The sequence below is a fragment of the Eucyclogobius newberryi genome, unplaced genomic scaffold (genome assembly GCF_026437365.1).
Source record: "Eucyclogobius newberryi isolate DKJ021-1_F unplaced genomic scaffold, fEucNew1.0.hap1 SCAF_11, whole genome shotgun sequence".
NCBI classification, from domain to species: domain Eukaryota; kingdom Metazoa; phylum Chordata; class Actinopteri; order Gobiiformes; family Gobiidae; genus Eucyclogobius; species Eucyclogobius newberryi.
In genome coordinates, this window is record NW_027315735.1 from 22,434,209 (window position 1) to 22,459,650 (window position 25,442).

Sequence of the window (25,442 nt, forward strand, 5' to 3'; positions counted from 1 at the left end):
GCTCACACCTTGAGTAAAGTCATGGATGGGTAAACTGTATTCCATTTGTACAGATAATAATACAAATTGCAAACACATTTTCACACAGTTGTTCCAAGATAAACTTTATTTGCCTACCCACAACAGCTGATTTCAAGAGGCACCACTTTAGGGTGAATATGTAAGACAAGGGCCTTCAGTTTTTTTCTTCTGTTCTGTACAGACATCCTAAAATGGAAGCCTTCAATTTCCCATTGGAATTACAGTAAACTTTTTATTGCAGCTCAGAAATTGTTCTTTCAAATGTATTATACTTTCGAATAACATGTTTTCTTGCTGACCTGCACCTTGGCACAAACCCAAGGCAAGTAGATTGAATAAGGGCAGTGTGGTTTATATGAATCACATAATTCTGTGAATATTTTCACAAGCATTTGAATCATTAACAAAAACACACATAAGCCTAGAAGGTGGGAATAGGAAATATGAAGATTTGTTAAAAGTATTCACATAATGCAAAGTTAAAAGGAATGAAACAGGCATGCAACAACCAGCACCTTCAAGTAGGAAGTCACACAGGAATGGGATAAATTATAACATTTTAAAATAGCCTTCATCAATACAAGTAATAACCTTTACAATTCCAGCACTTTTTTACTAAAAAAGTCAGAACTGACGGTCCTGTAAAGTTTTCAAGTGGTCAGCGACAATGTGCTAATGTGCTTCACCTACTACACTATCATTGGAGTGGGTTCACAATGTTTCATGCAAAGGAAAACGTGTAACTCCATCCGTCTGAAATGAGGGACCAAGAGGTTTAACAGCATGATTTGACAGTGTTCAATAAGATTCTTAGGGCATTTAAGATTGCAGTAATCTATACCCTTCATCCATAGAAACTCAGTAGCAGCCATCTTTCCAGGATTCATCTGACATTTTTGAAATACCAAAAGATCTGTTAAAACAAACAATAGTCAGTTAGTAATCTAAAGCTACTTTCTAATTCATTTTTATAACCAACAAGAAACTCATACCTCCTGGGGGTTTGTGGAAATTTACTTCTTGAGGATGCTGATGCAGTATTTGGCCCTCGACCCATGCCTGCTCTGGTTGTTCCAATGGAGGTTCTTCCAGGAACGTAAGGTCCACCATTTCCAGAGCTTGGGGACTGCACTCTGCGTCCAGCAGGGGGACATTGGATTACAGGTAAACCTCTGGAGTGGTTGCCTGACATGGGACCTACAGCTTTAACAGGGGTTCGCAGTGAAAGAGGAGACTGACCATTGCTGCGAATGCGGCCATTTGTCACACCTACAAAAAAGTAAATACAATTAGTAGTTATTTCTATCATGTGGAATTTCATGCCCACTAATCTAGACATGGCATCATGCAGTGTAAAGTTTAGGACAGGTGTAGGATAAAAACAGTGGCTTTCATCACAATAGGCGTGGGTGACAGGAGAGGGTTACCTGTGGAAGGGGGGTTGGAAAGGTGGGACATGCGGTTGCCAGAGCTCTGGAGATTAGCCTCCATGCTGCGGCTGTTTCTGACTGCCTCCAATGAACGAAGGCTAGTGCGGGGAGCCAAATTTGGCATGCTGTGCCTCAACTCTTCTGGAACCACATTACACAACACAAAATATAAATGTTCTTGGAAGAACAGTAATTTGTGTTGGCTTTTATAATATCTGACTTGGACGGTATTCAAAGTCTTGAAACTTACCCTCACTTCTAGCAAATTTGATGAGTTCAGCACTTGGGCCCTGAAGAGATCGCCTAGGGGTCCTTGTGCGTGAAGCCCCCAGGCGTGAACTGTGTTCAGGACCGTGGTTGGAAGTTGAGGGCGACTGGCAGCGTGGTGAACCAAGGGGTGAAGGTGTAAATCGATGTTGTCGTGGTGGCAAAGAGCAGAATTCATCTTCATCTTCTAGACTATAACTATCAAACTCCTGGTCACTGCAGTTGCCACATCTGCGCAGTGAGTGCAAAGATGTTGTTGAGCTGCGACGTGATGCAGAGGCAGAGCTGGATGCATAGTCTTGCCTTAGACCTAACAAAAAATATTTTTGAAATAAGAGCGACAAGACCAATACTCCATGGTATCAACACTAAATCCAAAACAAATGTTACATAATACGTATGCGCATTGTTTGACCAGTGCCACGGTGTAAAAGATACTCACTTTCTTCTTGAAGCCGAGCCATGATCTGAACATCGGTAAGATCTTGCAGCTTATAGCCCATGGAGATGGAGTCGTCCGATGTGCTTAGCTCACTATCAATAGAGGACTGAGAGCTCAAAGTAGAGTGCACGCTTGTGCCTGTTAACACATTCAAACAAACAAACAAACTGCAACATGAGACTCACTCAGTTAATAAAATAAATGCATCTGTTGTTGCTTGCTTTATTAATTATGTAAATAAATTGCAAGTTCTAAAGATACAAACTTAAATCCCTCACTGTCTGCCAATCAAGCATAAAACCAAACCATGCAAAAAAAACATTGGCGCTCCCCGAGGACACCCAAAAGCATTTCAGTGCACACAGACACAAAGTGACCTACATTCATACAGAGGTTGCTGTTCCCACACAGGTAAAGGCAAAGACGTGTGTTAATGTCATGCCCTACCTGAATTGCCACTGGTTAGTACGGATTTGTTAGTTGATTTGTGGTACCCAGGAGAGATCAGGCCTGAACCAGCAGAGCCTGTCTCTGCTGAAGGGCTGCTGTACATGCTTCTCCACCGAGCAGCTGCAGAACAAGCAGAGTGATAGAAAAATAATTTGAATGTGCAGCAATAACACTAAAATAGTTAATAAAGCATCCTAGACACATGCATTACTAAACAGTTTCCAGACCTGCTGCCATTAACAAAGGAGAGCCGACCTGGGGGAAGGTAATCCAACCCAGTGCATGACTTCATGTAGTTACTGAACCCTGGTGTGAATATCTTTGTTGCTGCTGCAGTCATGAACAGGATATACAAGTGAATAATAAGATATGATCTACAACACACAAACCTCTTTTTAAGATTACTGATGAAAAGAGAGAATGGCCTCTTTGTTCCCAGCATAAATATGTTTATTTACATGTCTTAATTTGAATTGGGAAGTGCATACAAATAAATGCACCAGTGTGAGCACGCGGCTGATTTGACTACTATGGGACAAAGACCGATACAGACTAAATAAAGAGTGGTAGAATTTTTTGACAATTCAATAACTTATTCGTACCACAGATTCTTTGTTGCTAAATTGACAGCCCTCATTCCATGCCGTTTTGTTCAGTTCTATTCTTTTTTTCATACAGACAAACCAAACATGCAGAACTTGTGGAGACAGGACAATATCTGCAGTATAAGAAAAATGTGCAAATATAGACTTCAAACATTTCATGTTTCACCAACTTGAGCTGGCATAGACCGGATCAAATAAATTAGGTTTATTTGTATATAATTTTAGTAGTTTATTATGTCATCTGACACCATTTCACCAAAACATACGGTTTTCAATAATATAATACATTGGCATAATTTTAATATTATATGATGAACTCATCTCACATATCCCAGCTCATGCTTCGCGTCCCCCACTTTGGGAAACACTGGCACCACCAAACTCTGTGGGAAAGTTACTTTTGCAGTTCAAAGTCCCCCCCTAGAGAGAGTCTACTGGTTTTGAATCTTACTTTGGTCCAAACGGTTGATGAGGGTCCGACATGCCACTTCAGTATCTGGGCTTGGATGGTCAAGCACTTGTCGACACCACTTTAACGGGGACTCTGGGCCAGCATTTGCCATCTGCTTTTTGGGGGACACATACAACCTGGAAGAAAAATACAGCAAATGGGTTAAGTTGGTAGATCAAAGTTCAAAAGTAACTGTACAAACAATAGAGGGTTATAACCTGAATGAAATACTTGAAAAGACATGGATCAGTTTTTAACCAATCAACTAGAAATCATCCAACACAAAAGGGACAATTTCCCACTAGAACTAGAATGAACACAGCAGTATTCAGGTCACACATGCAGCCAAAGCCCCATTGAGGGGGAGCAGGGAGCCAGGGACTACGTTTTTTACACATACATTTTGTGTTTGATCTTGCATAATGAAAATTGTTTCAGCATGAAAAAATGTATTCTTCAATATCTATGTATATTTTTAACTCTAAGGACCAATACAAAATTACATAAGTCAAGCTCTGTTAGGTTGAAATTTAAAGACTTGTGTAGACTTGTCAAAGTCCAGCTCAGATTATGTAGCTGCCATTAAGGATTTGTGTTCTTTTGTGGTCACAGAAGGGGCCCAGGATCACATGCTGCGCAATCCCCAATATCACGGGCTGGACCATGTGGCAGATTATGGTCCCGTACAGATTACGAGATGTTTTGTCAATGATAACCACGCATACTACATATGGTACGGCTCAGGACTGAAAATAAGACTCAGCGGTTTGACTTAATATTCTTTCTATATTGTACAATGCAAAAAAATATGTGCCTCAAACTGGGGATACAAAATGGTGAATAATCTATAATTAGCCATCAATAGTTTTTATAACAAACACTGTTAGCCCTGAACACGTGCAATACTGACTTAACCATGTGCAATACCGTCATATTCATGTGCAATTACTGTCGTACTCACACGCAATAATGTCACATTCATGTGCATATAACTGATGTAAATAGAGTGTTTATTTTACCATTATTATTTGTATTATTTTGTCTTATGCTAGCTGTTTTCATTTGATTTTATCTTTATTTTCCCCTTCATTCCTTTTTAAGAAATGAGAGTTTTTGTTTATAAGTGTTTTTGTTTATAAGAGTTTTGTTTATTAGAGTTCTTCTATTAAGAGTGTTTTTATAACAGCTGTCCTTTTCCTCTGTATCTACCTGCGTTGCAACAATGAAATTTCCCCATGTGTGGACAATCAAGGAATATCTTATCTTATCTTAGTTGTTATTGAATGATATAATAAATGCATAGGCACATTCTAACAACTTTGAATAATTAAAAACACCTTGTGAGTGAAACCTGCCAAACCGGTAAAGGACAGATCATGTTTGCTTTTCTTCTGGAGTGAGAGCCCAAAGTCAAACACAAAAAAAAAAATTAATTTCACTCCATAAATCATGCACATCACAAGGCATTTGAAACACACAAAGCTCGTCGTGTCACTCGCTTCTTTGCAAACACTCAATCCATTTCCATGCTAAAGTTCTTACAAAATGGTTGACTACTGAGGAGAGGTTGTTTGAACTCAGTGACTCTTACGTTAGTTACTTTTTTTTAAGCTTTTGTAATCTAACTTCTACTTGAGTAATATATATGTGACGGGGTAAAAATACTCTTGCTTGAGTAGATGTTGTGGTTCATGTGCCCCGTGTACGTCCAAGTGACAAACGCTTCGTGTTTCTTGCGCAGTTCCTCCAGATATGATTTTTGATTCTGTTTTTTTTTTAAATACGAGATTGTGTGTATTATTTTATGTTTTGTCCTTCCCACTAAATCACCTTCAAATTATAAATCAGATTTTACGTCCCTTTACTCTTACTTGAGCAGTAGTTTCCCAAATACTTTCCTTCCTTCCTTAGTACTTTTGAGTGCTATAACTTAACTTATAGTAATGTTATTATCACCTTGTCAAATTTTGCTACTCTACCACCTCTGCCACTGTGAGAGCCAGCAGTTGATTCAGTCTAAATAAACATCAACATCACTGTTTAGTCATAGTCCTGAAGGGGGAAAGTAACACATTAGGCTCCAATGTTCAAATCCCAAGAGGTTTACTCATAAGCCTGCTGGGGTTATCTACGTGTAAACACAAATATGAGATGAAGATGATTTGAAGATGAAGTAATTAAACTACATTATGCACTGTGCAAAATCTTGACAATGTAAATAAACCTACCAACTGTCCCCCTCGTCCACATCTGCAGACTCTTCTTCCAAATCCAACACGTCCACCTCGTCCAGTGCGGTTTGGTCCACTCCTGAATCACTGTCGGCCAGGGTTTCTGATTCATAGCTCTCCTGAGAGGGGCTATCTGGGGTCTGGCTTTGCCCCTGTCCAACTCGACCACCGCAGCTTAGTGTCAGAAAACCAGTGCACGGCCCCCTTTCCTCTTCGTCGTCGTCGTCGTCCTCTTCATCAATTTGGCTGACCACGGGCAGTGTCATCTCGTCTCCGCTACTGTCGTCTCGGTCCTCCAAACTCGGATGAGAGCTTTGCACGCCGTTCCCGGCCAGGCGCTCTTGCACATTCGCAGTGTGATCACTGGCACCTCTGATCAGCTTAGTTCCCCGATTACGTAGGGTCTCGTTCTGGACTTCCAACCTGCGGACCAGTTCTTGTAGCTTTCGGACCTCCTCCAGCTCCAGGTCCTGACCCTCCACCTCGGCCCCCTTGCAGCTGGACCCAGGAGCCTCCAGGAGACAAGACGCACTTCCACTGTGCGGTTGGGGGACAGTACTGTCTGGGACCACCATGCTTCTATTCTCCTTTTTAACGAGAAAAAGTTACAGACAAAAATATAAATTAAGTTATTTGAGAACACACACAGCCAAGGTAAATAACATTATTGCAGCAAAACAATTAAGTGTAAGAGTAAAACTGGAGCACAACTTAAATACATACAGGCACTCAAATGTAGCTTGTTTCAGCATCTTTTGTTGACTGAAATATGCACAGTAGACCATCTGTAACACCAAAATAAATGAACCCTCATCTTATAACTAATATAAGCTACGTTTATAAGACAACTTGGACACTGTTGCAGCATTACAAACTCGATTTGACCACTAGAAATGACCCTGACTATGTGCATTTCCGTGTGCATGCAGTAAAAACACAGTAATGAGGATACCAGTGACAGAGCCGCCGTGTCGACCGTTGTCCCTCAGCAGCAGATGCCTGGCTCCTGCCCGCCGCCACACGGAGATCAAACTCCGCTCCGCTGCAGCGACGACTGCATGAATGAATAACAGCATTCACCTGGATCTGTCCACCGCGCTGTGATGATTGTCTGTGCGAAAATGTCCTCCCGTGTTTGACTAGTGCATGGTTTTGTACGACGGACGCGTTGTTGGCATCGTCCACTAAACGGCTCACCGCTAACTAGCTTGTAGATAGACTTTAGTTAAACCAAACAGAAAACCTGCAGCAGCACTGGCTCCTCCTCCACAAGCATTTCCTGTCGTGTAGCGCGCCCCCGCAGGAGACAAGCGGGACTGCAAGCAACCACAATTGTAGCGCACATTGGCCACTAGATGTCACTATTGTCCATGTTAAAAAATAAATAGAGGAAATAATAAAACACGGTGGTGAAACGGCAAAGAATGTGTCACGTCAAATGATTACCTTTTGACCGTTGACAATAAAGTGTCTTTGTTCTGTTTGAATCACATTGTTGTCTTCCACGTTTGTACATTTTGTCTGGTCAATCAAGAGTTTTTCAGTGATGGTTTCATTTTAGTTAGATACAGTCTAGGATTTTACAGCAGCAAACTGTGTTCAAACTGGTAACATGGTTTAATAATTCATGACCTTGTCCGTTATTGTTGGCGTTGTACGTCTGAATCTGAAGGTGACCACTGGCCACTGTTATGTAAGCTTTTCTTTGCCTTTGAAAAAAGATAAGATAAGCCTTTATTTGTCCACACAATGGGGAAATTTCGGTGTTGCAACACAAGTAGATACAGAAGTAAAAGACCAGATAACTTAAAGAAAGCTTTAAAAAACTCTTAATAGATAAGCTCTTATAAACAAAACTCTTATGGTTATAATCTTAATAAGGAATAGAAAGAAAAAATAAAATAAGATTAAGAAATAATAATAATAGTGGCAAAATTAAACACTCTTATTTACAGCAGTTATATGCACATGAATACGACATTATTGCGTATGAGTATTGCACATGAAAATGACATGACCTGAAATAACCAACCTTATGTCAGTTATATCAATACAGAGTTGATGTTCATGTTGATGCATGTAGCAGTCTGTGCATGTAATAACATGTCATAAAAAAAAAAAACTGTAATATCTTGAGCAATATCTGTTCATTGACAGCAGATGCCAGAGCGGTTTCAAGGATGTACTTTTTAAGCTTTTTTCCCCAAATCAACACATTGCTTACTTTTGCAAAGTGCATAGCTTGCAAACATACCGTAACACTGAAATGTTAAATGTTCAATTACAACCAGCCATGAGGCCATGGCAGTGCCGCGGTTCCTGAAACTGCTGGGACATTTGACCGCGCCGCGGCTCTGCAGCCACGTGAATCCTTTAAATATAGTTGTTAGGTAGATATACCTGTGGTCAAAGAAAGGGCCTAGAGAAAGAAGCATATGGTGGGCAACACTGACATCTGTTTTCAGTGGGCAGGACACGAAACCTTCCAGAAAATTGTTGCTGTTGTTATTATTACAATTATTATTATGACAAAACGATAACACACAAATGTGTTTGTTCTGGGAAAAATTTAGAAGAACTTCTAGTTGAAGTGCGAAAAAAATGGGTAAAAAAAAAATATTTGACTTTTTGTCTTGAAAAAACAAAATTTATGTTGGAAAATATTGCACAAATTCTATTAGTAATTGATGATTCAATAGGTTAATGAAAACATTTTTTGAAGTGTTAGAATAGATAGAAATGACAACATTTGTTGGAAATCACATATTAAAAGGTAAGATGTCAAGAAACATTATTTTTTTTTCCTACCGCTTGTTCTGCTTGTTCCCGATAGGGTAACTGGAGCCTATCCCAGTGACTTTGAGCCTTAGGCGGGGTAAACCCTGGACAGGGGCCAACATTTCACGGGGCCAACACATAGACATAGACAAACAGATAACCATTCACTCTCACATTCATTCACTTGGGCCAATTTAGAGTTGCCAATTTTGCCCAACACATGCATGTGTTTGGACGGTGGGAGGAAGCCGGAGAACCCGGAGAAGAACCCACGGTAACACGGGGAGGACATGCAGACAAACCACTCTGCCACCGTGCACCCCATATCAAGAAACATCAATTATAAATAAAACAAAGCATGCAGTTAATTATAAATTGCGCCGTATGTTGTAGTGTTCACTAACAGTCGTTACATGCTACATACGAGTCATACATGAGGGAACGTACGCATCATCATGTACCGCGCAAGTATTATCAATTAATATATAATATATGTTCAAGAATTGAGAAGAGAAGTATCTCTTACGGGAACAACTTAATTTTAAAGTCAATAAGACTTTTGCATTTCTTCTAGTGGAGTAAGATGATAGAATACTATACGTGAGGAAATAAAACGTTCTACAAACTGAAGACAGTTCAAATATGAATATAAAATGAACATCTTTAACAGCTACAGAGAAGAAATGAGAGCGGTATTGTAAATGTAATTATTAATGATTAATTGCAGCAGACTTTATTTAGGGCCGCTAAACCGCAGTTGGTGTAACGTGGGTGGGCTTTAAAGTGTTAAACTTCATCTGCTGCATGTTGTTTATGTACTTCACCTGTTTCTTTTCTCTGCAATGTTCAAAATTAATGATAACTAACTTGTTTGTGGTTTGAAATTATTTGCACTTTGCACTATACTATGACTAATATCAGTGGTCTGAAGTAATATTAATCATGTTTGAGTGTGTCTTTTGTATCCAGGACTTTGTAACGGGTTTAATGATGATGATCTAATATCATATGTCAGAGTAAAACAGTGTGAGCCTGAAGTGGAACTACTATTACAAAAACAAATGGACACACCCACTTAACTAACTATTGAACATTTCAGAAAGACAAGATAGATTTAGAAAATGTTATTAAAACAAAAATATGATTTAGTGTAAATGGCACAATTTATTCTTTTGGCATTGTAGCTACTGTATATAGGCCTACGGTAATACTAAAATCTACATGAGTAGTCATTTTTCTAATCATTAAAAAAAAACATATTAAAATATTGCAGTAGGCTATATTACATGGACAGACAGGTCTTTCACTGGTCATGGTTCCTTTTTTCTAACAATGCACATAAAATAGAGGAATGTTTGACCAGTCAGGTAATATCGCCCTGAAGGTGAGTCATCGTGGGAGGCAACTGTTAATTCCCCTTCTCGTTCTGCTTCTTTTCCTGTTCAATAACTGGCAACAAGAAAGAGAAAAACAACAAAACTGTTTACCATGAACAAGAGAATATGCAAACATTCAGAAAATGTTTATGCTGAATGTGATGTTATCATCGTTCTATTCATAAAACCGGCAGCTTACCTTTGTAAACACATGCACACACCCCATGCAGAAACACACATGCACGCATACACGCACACACTTACACACGCACACACAGCACAAACTTACACACGCACACACACACGTGCACACACACACACACACACACACACACGTGCACACACACATACACACACACACACACACACACACACACACGTGCACACACACATACACACACACACACACACACACACACACGTGCACACACACATACACACACACACACACACACACATGCACACACATGCGCACACACACACACACACACACACACGCACGCACACACAAAGGGTTCTTTCATTTGGTTATGATTTCTACATAGAATGTTGTCATGTTGATGACGCCCATTACTTGTATAACTTTTGTGGTGAACAATAGTTTGTCCACTTCTGTTTTCAGGTGAAAATAGGGCATGCGGTCATGTGTTGTTAAGTGGGAGTGGAATGTTATGGCTGCAGTATCTATGAACAAAGATACTATTAAACAGTTAGGTGTGTACGTGCAGTTAATCAGTAATGCACTTTGTGTTTGTTTTGGCGGCAACGAACTACATGTTACTACTCTTCTCATGTACCTACCTTCCTGTGTTGGAAGAGAGTTTCTCTCCTCTGTGTTGGTTTTTCGTAATTTTTTCCTGTCAAAGGATTCCACATCTTTGATTAGAATTTTGTCACCCATGGCTGATGTTTTCTGTAGGCAAGAATACAAAAAAAAAATAATATATATAATGATTTTGATAATGATTTTGCCTGGTACAATGAGAAAAAAGACAATATGGTGTTTCTGTTCTTGAGTAAAGATGCCATCTGCACAACATGTTCTCACATGTTCATACAGACATGGCCACACCTAGAAAAAGAACAGTTACAGCTCTCAAAATATAAGACATCCCAACTCAAAGATTTCCAATACCTGTTTAGCTTTGTTGTTTGTTTTGTATTTTCATCTGTGCTTGAAACTTACTTGCAAGAGATATGAGTAGAAATGATCAAATATATCACTTATAGGCTATGAAATAATTGTACAGAGAGTGGACAATAACAGAGTGAACAATAACAGTGGATGTCACTATAATAGTCCAAACAGCAGCCACATAAATGCATATGTTCACAAATAAGGATGGAAGCTATTGCATGTTGCGTATTAATAAAACAAAAAGCCTTCAGATCACCAGTACCAGTGCGCTATGCACAAACCTGAAAATAATCTGGATTGATATATTTTCGAACTAGAACATAAAGTGATATGAAAATGCAGGGAGAAGAGTAGAAGTGAGTTTCTTTTCTTTACCTGAGACTAGAGCAATGCGCAGATGAATTGTCCTGTTCAGGTGAGGGGTGCGTCTGTGCCGTACGTGAGAATCTCTGCGGGTTTAAATACAGAAACACGCCCTTAAAAACACGCACAGACCCGCGCAGGTCCAATCTGTGTCAATCGATGGTAGGGTTTCCGCTTTAACCCTATTGGTCAAAACGAAGCTGCAGGACGTCTTTTCTACGCTCTCATTGGACACTGCAGCTGTCATCGCTCATCCAGACGAGGCGCACCTAAACTCAAACTCGAACACTCCCATCGCTGTTGATGAAATGAGCGACCCTCCCCACAAACTTCATTAATTACAAGGAATGGTCTTTGGGCACAGTGCCTAGTTACTGTGCAGCACAATCAATCACTGTTAAGCCTGTACCAGCTCAGTTGGTGGGGTTTTTATTTCATGTTGCAATGTAGATCCGGGAGGAAATACGAGTTTGAGGTGTTGGTGCCATCAAGTGGACATCATGCATTATAGCGAAGGTCTTTCCTTACTATATTCATCCATCCATTTTCTTCTGTTTTACCCGTGGCCGGCAGACTTAATAGAAAGTCCCAGGGTTCCCTCACCCCAGACATTTCCTCCAGCTCCTCCCGGGGGGTCCCAAGGCATTCCCAGGTAAAAAGAGAGACAGCATGCCCTGGGTCTTCCCTCTTTCCAGTGGGACATGCCCCAGATTCTCAGGCCAACTCAGCTGGCTCTTCTCCACATGGAGGAGCAGCGGCGCTACTCTGAGCTCCTTGTGTGTGACTGAGCTCCTCACCCTGTCTCGAAGGGAGTGCCCAGCCACCCATCATTTCGACCGCTTGTATCTGTGATCTTGTCCTCTCGGTAAAAGCGCATGAGGAGAGGATAAGAATGTACTGGGGAGCAGAGCTCTGCCTTTAGCTCCATCTTCACCACAACAGTCTGATACTGTGACAGTATCAATATTAAAATATTATTATTAGTAATTGTTAACAAGGGTCTAGTGTTTGAATGTAAATATAGTGTTTGATTTGTTCATCATTTAGTTAGTCACTCCGGTTTAGTTATTAGTTTATTATTAGTGCTATTCTTTTACGTTTCTATTTACTAGTTGTAACCTGATCTCCAGCTATAGTCCAGCCAATCACGTCTTCTTACTCTCCACCAATCATAGTTCAGCACCTGATGGGACTTGTGTTTAGCAAAGTTGTTGTGTTGTTTTCCCCCTTCGTATGGCACAAGGTGCCTCCGTCTGCTTCCCGTTCCTCGTGTGCTTTTCCTGTGTGTTTGGTCCTTGAGAATGTGAGTTTATTCCTCCTAATGCTTCGTCTTTGTCTGTTTAACTGTGCTATTATTAGTCATTACCCGTAGTTAGTTTGTCTTGTTAATCCGGCTCCAATGGCTGGAAAATGGCTGGAGATCATTGCTCTGTTGTGTTGTTGTGAATGTTGCTGCTTGTATACTGTTTATTTCCCATTTGAACTTGTTTTAACGTAGCAAACTATTCACACCTTTACTGTTTATACATACTATGTTTATCTGCCCATATTCATTGAATTATTGTGTTTTAATATCCATTATTCACTGTCCTTCTGTATTGTAGAAACCTAACCCCAAACATCAAGCAAAATAAAGAGTGATAAGCAAAGCTGACGTCCTCCTTTGTTCTGGCCGGACAACCTGGGAAGATTAGGGAAATATTTATCCAGAAATTATACAGTCCTTCAGAGGTCGCAAGATTGGGTCTCTTTCCCAACGCCTCAATTACAGTAATTAGTATTAAATAAAACTATTGAAGTTCTATTGATTATATGTAGACAGTTTATTGAGATAATTATAGATACATTGATAAACAATAAAATACTGATTATTTTATTGTCTAGACCAAATCATTTCGCTGTTATAAAACGTTACATTGAAACCACAGACAAAATAGTTCATGGTATATTCGACAAACCTTGGAAACACGCGTGGCAGGTCTGGATGCACGGTTAAATAAGTAGACATTTCATTTTCACTTTAATCTAGCTTCTTAGTTCATGCAGGAAGTGGTTATTTTGATATGGCCCCTAAGAGAAAGTTCACAAGTTACATCCTGTCAAAAATAAGACGAGGGCTTTGCATGACTAGCACCTGTGAAGGCTTTAAAATGAATAGAATGCAGCCCAGGTGGTTGAGTGGTTAAGGTGCAGCACATGTACGCCAGGCTGTTGTGAGTTCAGGTCACAGTTTGCTGTGTGTCCCTCCCCCTCCCCTCTCTCTCATCCCCCATTTCGCGCTGTCTTTCCTGACTAGTAAAGCCTAAGGGCCAAACAACGGGACTTGCCCGGTTAAACAACTAAATAATACAACTGTCATTTCCCTGTATAATAGGATTGATAGAGCTGGCCTTAAAAACAAATAACTTTGAAGGCAGATTTGAATTTGAATGAATGAAGTAGAGGCAATTTGACTAAATCTAAGCTGAATTAATTTGTGCACATGGACGCTAACAAAACTGAGGAAGGATGTTGTCAGCTCGACCGCTTCTCTTGTCTGTGGTAAAGGGCAGTTGTGATTCCCCATGGGATACATGATCTGAGGATGACCAGAGTACCACCTCGGTACAGCTGAGTAATGCTCCACTGTCTAGACTCCATCAGCTCTTTCCAGCATCCCCAGACCCCCTTGCGGTCCCTGCCCACCTGCGCCTGCATGTTGGCCACCAGCACAGACAGTGGGTAAAGGGTCAAACTGATGGCCATGGAGGTTAATGCCCCAGATACAAAAGATGCTACCAGTGGAGACACGCCTCCCCCGGCCACAGACGCACACACAGGGCCTATTAAGCCAAAATAGAGAGCGCTTCCCAAAGCATTACGAGCAGTGATTGGCAGGAAGCCTCTATAAAAGCCTTCAGCCTGCCTTTCAGCCTTCAGCCTGACAAGTACGCTCTTCAGGGTGGGCAGACGAGAATCATTCTGACTGTTCTGTAAGACATTCTGGACCCGTTCAAAGGGAGTTAAAACAAGAGCTTCAACAACACCAGCACCAAATCCGCCCAGTGCCGGCAAAGCTGAGGTTGGGATGTTTGTATGATGAGATGTCCGGGAAAGACTGTGGAGAAGAGTATCCTGGAGACCAAAGAGGAGAGTGCCAGAGAGTGTTTTCATCACTAATGGAGAAGCCACACCCCGATAAAGCTTCAAAGGACCTTCTTTATAAAGCTGGACCACTGCACGATGCACAGGAGTATTGTGGATCTGTTGACGGAATATTGTCTTGTACACAGGGAACACGATGAGCGCTGACACCAAGCTGGAAGTGCCTCCATACAGGTAGCTCTGGAAACGGACCGTTGGGTCCCTAAGGGCCTCTTCATCTTGTTTCTGACCCTGAGCTCCTGACATCTTGAGCTGCAAGAAAATGTAATCAGAAATGATGTAAACATGGAGTAACAGCCTCGAATTCACTTAAGCCTAGTATTACAATAACATGAACAATTATACACTATGATAAATGCTATAACAAAGACTATGTTAAAATACTTACAGGTGTTTTGCAATTTAGTCCAATAGCATTAATGTATCCATGAGTAGCATCCGACAGGTCTCATCATCTTGTTTTTCTTTTTCTGAGTCGTTTACAGCAGCACATATTCTGCTTTGCCTCTCGAAGTCTAAATGCATCTGTACATTTTTTGTTTGTTTTTCGGTTTCAGTTTCATCCAAGGCGTGTCCAAAAGAAAATGTACTAAATAGTTTAAGACAATGCAATAAGGCGACAGAAGGGCCAGTGCACATTATAGATCCATGGCCAGTGCGCGTTAATCTGCCGGTCCCATTTGGTCCCGCCTCCCGTAGGTTACCATTGGCCGGTGAAGGCTACGTCACGACGATAGGGATTAGTTATCATAACTGTCAATCAACTAAAATAAGCGAAATTTGTTTGGATTTGTTTGAATTCTTTTCAAAATTCTATTCTATTAAATTCTATTCCTCTCCAACATATTGTTGAATCACAATTAGGTTTATCCTCTTGTCCACAATTGATTATGGTTAGTTTTCTATGTTGATTTTCTCATCATTTACTTTTGTTTCTTTGATGATGCCTCACATGCAAGTAGTAATTATCTTTTTGTAAATGTGTATATTGTTTTACTGTGCACGTATTGTAAACATTGAATTTGGTCAAATAAAAACTGTAACAAACTTTAACTTATGTAAATATATCCCAGCCAGACCTCAATGGAATTATGTAAGGCTAAAAACAAACATAGGCCTGGCAAAATTTACAGCAGACAAAATCACTCTTACAACAAAGTTTCAGATATTCAATTTATTCCTGAACAGAGTTTGAGATAAAATGTTCCACTTACTGAAAATATAAACACAACATTTTGGAAAAAAGGCACACAAATTAATTTCTTCATCCAGTTTTACATGAGATAAAATGAAAATAATGAGAGAAAAGTCACTAGTTTGAGAGGAAGCTCCAGCCTGCAGAGACCCTGCCATAAACCCAACAGTAAAACCAGACCATTCAAGGCTGGTTCCAAAGGAGGAAAACCTTCATATCGACTACAACATAGTTTGTCTGGGAAGAGAAAGTTCCTAATTTCAGACAGATGAGGCACTCAGTGGAGCTTCAGTGGCACTGTAAACTATTGAATAAAACATTCATCCTAATATAATTTATCTTTCTCACGCCAGAGGACATACTAAACAGAAAGGTTTCTCGGGAGGTCTTCCCTGACCACAATGGAAGTGAGACTGCTTTGACATTCTGAAAGGTTTCTAGCATGTGCAAAGATGAGGCTCACATCGATTAACCACTTCTTTGTATAAATAAATATTCAGTAACAGTAACAATAGCTTTGCTAACCAAAACACACACAAATGCAACCTAAAGTGATGGGAATGAGGTCAGGGTTAGTAACAGACAGTATATTTAAGTGTTAGTTAGAGCATATTAGCAAACAGAGGCGTGTTGGGTTGGGGTTCTTTTTTTGGTGTGACGGCACGTTACATGTTGAATGTAAACATCTTTGTTACAAGGGGACATGGCTGAACAAATACGATACAGACTCTCCATTGTGCGTGCGACGGATGGCTTCTGCAAGGATCATTGATATGTCGATAACCTGAAGGAGAGCAAAATAAATGTTAATAAACCAACAACAAAACCAGTTAGTAGAAAAGCACAAGTGAAATCAGCCTTAATGTACCCATAGAGATTATACAATGGGACTGCAATACACTAATGTTGACTACAATACATACAAATATAAATAAAGAGAGCATATCCATTGGACCGAAATAATAATTTGAAAGTAATTTGAATCAGTTCGAAAATTGCAACTACGTATAATATGTAGGCGGCAATATTGTGTCCTCACCAGTTAATAGAATTATACATTTGATTTGATTGCAGTTTTGTGTTCAAATAATTATGCCCTCCTGTTAATATCCCATAATATTTAACATAAAATCAGCTGCAATGTTTGTCTAACCTGGATTTTGGGACAGTGTTTCATCTTTTCTTCTTGAGGAATCGTGTTGGTGACGACCACAGCTTCAAAGCAAGCATTATTTATTCTTGTGATTGCAGGACCGGAGAAAATGCCATGTGTTAAGATGGCGTAGACCTTGGTTGCACCAGCGGAAATAAGTCTTTAGGAAGAAACATAGAGGTATAAGTTTACATTACAACAGATTGAAGTAGCGGTTGTTTATCTCATAGTTTGACTACACGTACTTATCAGCGGCGTGACAGATTGTCCCACATGTGTCAGCCATGTCGTCCACTAAAATTGCGACTCTGCCGGTCACATCTCCCACAAGCACCATGCGGTCAACTTCATTTGCTTTCTTTCTTTCCTTGTGAATAAGCGCAAAGTCCACGTTTAACCTATCTGCAATGGAGGTGACCCTGCAAAAGCAAAATATCAGTCAGAACTAGCGTAAAGCATAATCAGTAATAATAAACAAGAAATCTAGGACATTATGGAAACACATTTACAAGGATGAGTTACCTCTTCGCTCCCCCTGCATCGGGTGAGACTATGATACAGTTCTTCCACTCAAGGATGTTTTCCTTAATCCACTTGAGCACAGCTGGTTCTGCATACAGGTTATCAACAGGGATGTCAAAGAATCCCTGCAATAATCAGTGGAGTTAAAAGCATTACAGTAACTACAAGAACCCATCGTTCTGTGACAAATATAGAACATAATGAATATTTCCTCACAGTAGTGTCTGTACAGTAGTGTGTAGTGTGCATGTTCTGTGTGGATTCATTCACCTGTATCTGTGAGGCATGTAGATCCATAGTAATTATGTGGTCAGCACCTGACACTGACAACATGTTGGCCACGAGCTTGGCAGAGATTGGTGCCCGGCTCTGCAAAGAAAATTGATATGGTCAGTCACATGGAATGGTGAACTTGCACACATGGCCTGTTTCTAAAAATATCTACAACTCTAAAGACCATTGCTACTTAATCAAAATTGAAGTGAGAAACTGCAATAGGGAAAGAAAAACAACAACCTAATATTAATTCAAATCCATTTGAAACATACACATCTGAAAAAGGAATAATTGTCTTGCTTCATATATTGGATAAAAAACGGCTTTTAGATATCTTATTCATTTTTTTTAACTTCATATAAAACTGAAATAAATCAGGCTTAGTATTAGATCCAAAAATTCTTCAGTACAATCTTAACAAATCTTGTCAAATACAAGATTTGATACTTAAAGTGGAGATCTTAATGTCTATATGGGCGAAATGTGAGGTGTAGATAGGACATTTTTGACGTTTTCATGAAAAGGAATCATGCCTCTAGTGTCTTCAGATTTGATCATGTAACAAAAAGTCTAGATTGTGGTAATATATAAATAATACGTATGTGTCAAAAGTGTGAAATGCATGCATGAATATAAACAAAAGATAATCAAACATAAATTATACTTGCATGAAACAACAATGAAATATAAGGAACACATTATGGTTTAAATGGAGGGAATAAGGGACAAAAAAGCATAAGCATCATTGGTGAATATGGCAGTGAGCTTCTCAGCTTCTTGAGATCATGCTGATGGCAAATGGCATGACAGAAGTAATTAGACAGATATTCCTCACCCCCACCTTGTCCTTTTTGTCTTGTCTCGCATATGGGAAGCAGGGAATGACAGCAGTGACCCTGCAAGCGGATGCGATTTTGCAGGCGTTTATCATGATCAAGAGCTCCATCAGGTTGTCATTTATCTCCCCGCAGCCACTTTGGACAATATAAACATCCTCTCCTCGCACACTTTCTCCAATTTCAACGCTGTCAGAGGGAGTGACAAAACAAACAGTAGGCAGCTTAGTTACACGCCATTACAGATGAAAGATGAGACATGCGTAAACAAGAACAAGGCTTAAATTATGCTGTGGCTACTCTTTAAACTAGGTGCTTAAGACAAACACCCAGATAACATGACATCACTGCGCGGACACCGTGGATGTATTATATTATCGGCGGACATGTTCCTCTCTGGTTTAATTGTCGTAGGCTACAACATTTGCATAATGCAAAGACCGTCGGGACAACTCACCATGTTTCTTGGTTACTGAATTTTTTAGTAACAACCTTCGCCAACTCCAGCCCCAAACGGTCAGCAATCTTTTGTGACAGATCTGGATGCGAACTCCCGCTAAAGATCTTAATATTCGGCATTTTGTTGTTGCGGTCCTGGAGCAGCGTGTCCGCGCAGGCAGGCGATGTCCCAGAGCAGAAAACAAGCACCAGCAGCGAAGGACAGACGACAGCCACAACCACCAGTACAAGAGCTGCTCTTTCAGAACCGACGCCTTTACTATCTATCCTCCATTATGACCCAAGATCACGCGTGTGCAGAACATCTTCCTTCAAGCGGCGCGCACGCTACACTAACGTGCAACGTAATGATGTCATCACGTTGTACGTCACCTGCACCTATTTCTGTGATGCGTTTATGCTTTGTAAAAATAACATGAACGGCCTATAAAAACGCATTTTATAACGTTTGTTAAAGTAATCATTAAGAAAAACAAACAATAAGATAAACTACAACATAAGAGTTGAACTACACTCTCCGTTGGCATCAAAATAAATTAATTTGGTTTTAATTTCATGGTCTCCTATTTCAGGGTTAGCTTATCTGCATGTAGTAAACCAAAAACACGTACATTACAAAGTTATACACATTTTCTATAGGTTATTTGACTTACAGATTTTGATATTAAAAATGGTTTAGTTTCAGTCGATGAATTGCCATAAGCGTTTATCAATGCACTTTATTGCTCTTAAAACATGAGTTGAATTTCCATAGACAGAACAAGATGACAACAGTAAACAAGGACAGAAACCAAAATGTGTCCAAAGTAAATCAATGGGACAAACAGTGATTCTGAAATTCATACACCTTTGCAAAGCGAATGAGAAGAGACACTACATGAAATGTGAAAATGTTGACTGTTAAGTGCCAATGAGACCATCATTTCATAATTTGTTTATAAAAATAAGCATGGTCCATGCTTCATATACTCAGAATGTACTCTCTAAAATATACAATTTGCTATAGACTCTATTTTACATAACCAATATAAAGAATAACCATTCGTTGTTGTGTGTTTTTTTTTTTTTAAATGTATTTACAAAATACTTGATAAATTGTTGCTTTCGTCTACACTTGGCTCTACATGGCAAAAGCTTTCAACTGAAATAAACACATAAATAAACAAACCAGTATTTCCATTTGGCCCATTGATATTAATATAGTCTAAGGTATAATTAGAAATGTATTCATTTACTTTAAATTACTTTTGCGTCAGTCTTTGAAAAGCAAATGTTTTAAAATGTAGTGTGATAAACAAAACAAAAAATATTGCACATGAGAGGGGGAAAAGACAAGAACCAGCAGTTAAAAGCATTAAAGTGGAAAAAGATCATTTGTCTCTAAAACTGTACTAAAAATGACAATAAATACATACAAAAAGACAAGTTTGTGGTTTAACCAATCATACATTAACATGAAGTTTCTTTTTTATAGTTGACAAACAATAAACTTTTTCATTTATACTTTCTTTTGACAGCTGGTCCAATACGTGACATTTCAAATATATGTGACCAAAAGAAGATCCTGGGCAAATAACAGACATGTTTGTTTTATTAAAATACATAGAAAACTACTTTGAGGGATTGTTATATTGAAATCGGACAATGTTAAATAGCACATAGAAATTATAAATATTATTCTACAGCTGACTGGAGAACAATTTGTCCATTCACCTGTGACTATGAGGTTAAACTAAAATTTTCGGATTTTCAGCAGCAAGTTGATAAAACGTAACAATGGTATTTTTAGGTGATATTGTGCAAAGTTCGTGATAGCTTTAAACACTCCAAAACTATAATTCACAGCAAGTGAGATGCAAGTGCATTCAGTACAGTGTTCTGTCTTCTTACAGCAGAATGAGGTAACGACACTGTACACTAGCCAGGGCTTGGGTTTAGGTGTATGCTACATTTTCTACCCTGATAAACTATGATGTATGTGAGCATGAGTTTATGCTTGTGAGTGAAGGCCAATGTGTCAGACTAATTAAAACATGTTCATTTTTTAACAGTGTTCATCATGTCTCGACTTTTGCAACAAACCAGACATTAACCCAACAAGCGTAAATGCATTACAGTGAAAACTTCCACAACACACATATTACCATCTAACCACCAACCAAAGCCTTTAACTATTAATTTCACAGAAGTTGCTACTTCACAAAATATTTTGAAATGTTTCAGTCCAGAGCATACATTTATTTTGGATGTTGTGTTATTATAACTTGGATTTGTTTACGTTTTACATTTTTAAATATATATTGTATATTCATCAACTTTAATCTCCACAAAACTTTATATTATTTGCTAAGTAGATACAATTCAAATATATATTATATAATACATACATACAAAATAATATACCATATTATAACATAGTTAATGAGTATTTTGATGTGTGGTGACTAGCCCTGTAATACCCAGTCTGGTATAGGGTACTTATTCCATTGTGCATTTGCTTGGTGTATCTTATCTTATTTTCTAAGATCCACAAGGCTACCTCAGGGCCTGTAAACATGAGATGGAACGACTGCATGGCAGTTTATAGAGGGTGATCCAATGCTAGTCTTGTAAAAAATGTAAACAATAAATAATCATGACTTCAGATATAGAAGCTATTAACATTCTGAACTGTGTGAACCATGTCTCAATGCCCTATTGGGCAGGCAGAGTTTTGATGGGTCGAGAGAGTGAGTTCATGTTATTGGCATTGGAGGGAACTTGGGGGGTCACAGTCTTTGTTGGTAGGCTGCTGGAATGTCCCATTGACTCTTCAGCTGCCCGAAGTAACAGAGTGTAATTGACAACCACTTCTTCTACTTTCTTTAACAGCTGTAGTCTTTGCACTTCAGACCGAACCCCTCGGATCAGCTTGATGAAGGTCTGTGTTAGTTCACACAGCACCTGAAAACTGGCCGTTACAGCAGCAAGCATTCGAGTGGGGCTTTTCTCAACACTAGCTACTCGGCGGCATGATGCTCTGAACTCTTTGAAACGAACAGCTAACTCCTGCTTATACTCTGCAATATGTGACGGCTGGAGCCGACCCTCTCCCTCAGCGTGTGGGCTGTTAGCACACTGACGCAGAATAGCCAGCAGCTCATTAGCATCCAACTGGGCATTTAGGAAGCCATCGGGCAGGCTGAAAGTTTTCTCCTGTAGTGACTGTACTCTTGCCAAGCTCCCCTCTAGAGTGCCACAGGCTCTGAGGTCAATCTCCTGTGTGTGGGGGTCTTCTTCCTCCACCTCCTCTTCCTCACCACTGCAGTCCTCAGCATTCAGAACCTGGAGGGTTTTGCTAACAACAGGAAATGTATTCGAGTCCAGCTCCATGCCTGGTAGGACTTGAAGAGGTATAGAATAGGACAGCTCATCTTTCTCACTGCTCTCATCAGCTGCCTCACACTTTCTGTAGCAGAAACAGAATGAGCAACACTTCTCCCTTTCATCACTGTCCTCAGTGGGCAGGGTGAGCACCACCTCTGCTGCTCCCTCTTTGCCTTCACTCTGGTCATCCTCCTGAATGAAAAACACACCTTTCTTTCCCTTTGCGTCAGCCTGATGTGACTCTATATGCACTGGCTCTATAGGCGTAGGGAGCCGCAGTCCGGTGGCCCTTACTCTCTCCATCTCCTTTTCTAGACTCTTCGCCTTGGGCTTCACTTCTGCATACACTGGTGTACTTGTATTGTTATCAAGCTCTCCAAAACTGTATCGTCTCTGCAGTTTCTTACGCTGTGGTGCTGCAATACCATCTGTCTGGGAAGCCGAAGTAGGCAGACCAGAGGCATGTTCCCCTCTTGGTTCTCGTGATTCAAGGCTGGTGGAGCGAATCCGCGTGGTCTTGATCTCTAAAGTTTGAGGTCTTCTAGTTGACCCTTGAGTATGAGAGGCTTTGGAGATAGGAGGAGGTGTTTTTGAAGCATTTCTCTCTCTACCTCTCTGCTGTGTTTCTGTTATAGAACCGACAGGCGTATCAGGCAGTCGCATACCTCTGCACATTCGCTTGCAGTCGCAGCTGCGTCTCTGCTCCCTGGAAATACCAGGGGCCTTCAGGACAGGACTGGTGCGGAGCTGGCAGGCACAGGGTGTGCCTCCTGGCACAGGTGAAGACCCTTGGGGCAGAAACTCTCCCTGGGATGACTTGGGCTTTAGCAGCTCCTCCAAGAACTCTAACTCATACTGCCGGACTTTCTGTAGCTGGGCCCTTCGTTCATCTGTCTCTCTTCTCATTCTCGCTGGGAATGTTGCAGAAAGAAGGTTTCTAAAGCTTAAAAATGGTGCACTGCGATTGGATTTAATTTTACCAGCCCCTTGCTTCTTTGAATCTCTGGTCGGAAGAGTAGACACTTTACCAACAGATCCACAAGTTGCTGTGGGGTCATCTAAAATTGGTAAGGATTTTATCTTAGTAGTTTCAGTATGTGATTTGGTCTGTGCAACGCCAGTCTTGCTTTCAGTTGCCTCTTTTAGTTCAGATTTTACAGGCAGACTTGGGGAGTACTTAGTTTGCAGCTGAGGGCTGGGTTTGGCCAAACTGGGCTCTGCACCACCTTTCACTGCATTTTCTTTCATGTTGGCTATCTGCAAACTTTTAGCTCGAAGGCGCTCATCATCAGTGGGAGAAGAGGACTGAAACATCACTACCTTTTGGACCTGTGGATCTTTAAATCTTAATTGAGTCACAGACTCTTGCTGCACTGGGCATGTGCAAAAGAGATCATCCACTGGCAGAACTTCAATAGCGCTACAAGGCTTGATGGTCTCACAAGAGGCAGTCTCGGTGTCTTGGCTATTTGGAGATAGCTTGGCAGAGGCAGTTATGTCCACAGGCAACAGAATAGGTAAGGCTTTGTTTGAGTCTGTTTTAGACGAGAATAATGTCTTTGTTTTATTACTTTCAGAAATGTTTTGTTCTACATTTGAATTTGGCAATTTCTGACCGTGCAAAGAACTTTCTGATAGTTTTGCTTCTTCAGGCAACTTACCAAGGACACCAGTTTTTTTTGCTTTGGTGGACTCACCGTTTGCTTTCATTAATGCTTTTTGTTCACTCTGCGGGGTGTCCTTACTGCTTGCTTGCTCTGCCATGACCCGAAGAATTGCAGAATCTTGACCAGGGCTGACTTTAAAGGGAACAGTCTTGCTAAGGATAACTTGTTTGGGGGTGCAGCCAGCACGTATCTGCCCCACAGAGAAAGCTCCGGTGCCAATAGTTTTAGCAGTACACCCGGGAATTGCAAGCGGGAAGTCGCGTCGGCAGATAATACGGTCCTTATTGATATGATGAGCTAAAAGGTATGTTTGGCTCTGGTTTTGCTTCATTGCTGACATCATCTCAGAGACATCTGTGAGTTCAGATGAGTTAGTCTCATGCCCTGAGTCCAGGGATGACTCAGGTGTAATGGCAGCCAACACAATCAGACCTAGGAAGAAAAAAAATAAGACATTTTAAATACAAGAACAGTCCTATACAGTATATTAATGGCATATAGGCCATTGCATTAGCTGGGGACCTAAAACAAAATTCTGAAAGTTTATCTTTTATCCAGACATATATCAAGAATATTTTTCTTTCATACTCACTGCACTGAGAAAGAAATATGTAGACCTCCACCTTGTTATTTTGTATCTAAAAATCCATCTTATACAGTGGGTGTGGAAAGTATTCAGACCCCTTTAAAATGTTTGATTGCAGCCGTTTGCTAAAATGAAAAAGAGGTTGATTTTATCTCCCATTAATGTACACTCAGCAACCCATCTTGACAGAAAAAAACTGAAAAGTTGATTTTTTTGCTAATGTATTAAAAAAGAAAAACTGAAATTTTGCATGATCATAAGTATTCAGACCCTTTGCTGTGACACTTATACTTAACTCGCATGCTGTCCATTTCTTCTGATCCTCCTTGAGATGGTTCTACTCCTTCATTGGAGTCCAGCTATTTAATTAAACTGATTGGACTTGATTAGGAAGGACCATACAACTCACAGTGCATGTCAGAGCAAATGAGGAACATGAGGTCAAAGGAACTGCCCAAGGAGCTCAGATACAGAAATGTGGCAAAGCATAGATCTGGCCAGCGCTCAAGGTTCCGAACAGAGCACAGTGACCTCCATAATCCTTAAATGAATGACCTGGCTATCCAGCCAAACTGAGCACTAGTGGGAGAAGAGCCTTGGTGAAGAACAACCCAAAGATCACTGTGGCTGAGCTCCAGAGATGCAGAAAGTTCCACAAAGTAAATTATCACTGCAGCCCTCCACCA

The 25,442-nt window shown here is 40.2% G+C and overlaps 4 protein-coding genes and 1 long non-coding RNA gene across 12 annotated transcripts in view; all 5 read right to left on the reverse strand.

The window, feature by feature from the left end:
* Positions 1–88: 88 nt before the first annotated feature.
* LOC140353677 (SLAIN motif-containing protein-like) lies at positions 89–7,166 on the reverse strand. Of its 3 annotated transcripts, XM_072438348.1 has the most exons (9): positions 6,978–7,163; positions 5,895–6,484; positions 3,667–3,803; positions 2,608–2,730; positions 2,161–2,298; positions 1,702–2,028; positions 1,449–1,592; positions 1,014–1,290; positions 89–934 (listed from the first exon to the last, which is right to left on the reverse strand). In XM_072438348.1, exons 2-9 carry the CDS (start codon positions 6,470–6,472, stop codon positions 880–882), a joined length of 1,779 nt encoding a protein of 592 aa, XP_072294449.1. In that variant the 5' UTR covers positions 6,473–6,484; positions 6,978–7,163; the 3' UTR covers positions 89–879. The 3 variants fall into 3 exon arrangements, with proteins under 3 accessions (XP_072294449.1, XP_072294465.1, XP_072294458.1); XM_072438364.1 differs by lacking the exon at positions 1,449–1,592 and having other exon boundaries at positions 6,978–7,166; XM_072438357.1 differs by lacking the exon at positions 2,608–2,730 and having other exon boundaries at positions 6,978–7,164.
* A 2,618-nt stretch (positions 7,167–9,784) lies between these two features.
* On the reverse strand, positions 9,785–11,588 carry LOC140347123 (uncharacterized). The gene is made up of 3 exons (XR_011924356.1): positions 11,565–11,588; positions 10,853–10,964; positions 9,785–10,124 (listed from the first exon to the last, which is right to left on the reverse strand). It is a non-coding gene; the product is annotated as an uncharacterized lncRNA (long non-coding RNA).
* A 2,452-nt stretch (positions 11,589–14,040) lies between these two features.
* LOC140353739 (solute carrier family 25 member 53-like) lies at positions 14,041–15,239 on the reverse strand. The gene is made up of 2 exons (XM_072438444.1): positions 15,085–15,239; positions 14,041–14,948 (listed from the first exon to the last, which is right to left on the reverse strand). Exon 2 carries the CDS (start codon positions 14,940–14,942, stop codon positions 14,067–14,069), a length of 876 nt encoding a protein of 291 aa, XP_072294545.1. The 5' UTR covers positions 14,943–14,948; positions 15,085–15,239; the 3' UTR covers positions 14,041–14,066.
* A 616-nt stretch (positions 15,240–15,855) lies between these two features.
* On the reverse strand, positions 15,856–19,456 carry prps1b (phosphoribosyl pyrophosphate synthetase 1B). Of its 2 annotated transcripts, none has more exons than XM_072438431.1 (7): positions 19,136–19,456; positions 18,684–18,867; positions 17,837–17,935; positions 17,567–17,691; positions 17,290–17,463; positions 17,045–17,204; positions 15,856–16,675 (listed from the first exon to the last, which is right to left on the reverse strand). In XM_072438431.1, exons 1-7 carry the CDS (start codon positions 19,255–19,257, stop codon positions 16,583–16,585), a joined length of 957 nt encoding a protein of 318 aa, XP_072294532.1. In that variant the 5' UTR covers positions 19,258–19,456; the 3' UTR covers positions 15,856–16,582. The 2 variants fall into 2 exon arrangements, with proteins under 2 accessions (XP_072294532.1, XP_072294524.1); XM_072438423.1 differs by having other exon boundaries at positions 18,678–18,867.
* Positions 19,457–19,816: 360 nt separating this feature from the next.
* frmpd3 (FERM and PDZ domain containing 3) overlaps positions 19,817–25,442 on the reverse strand; it is a 90,721-nt gene continuing 85,095 nt past the window's right edge. For all 5 annotated transcript variants that reach the window (XM_072438386.1, XM_072438378.1, XM_072438394.1 and 2 more), the window contains one exon: positions 19,817–24,602. In XM_072438386.1, the coding sequence (XP_072294487.1) occupies positions 21,832–24,602 (2,771 nt within the window). In that variant the 3' untranslated portion in view covers positions 19,817–21,831. The remainder of the gene's footprint in view (positions 24,603–25,442) is intronic.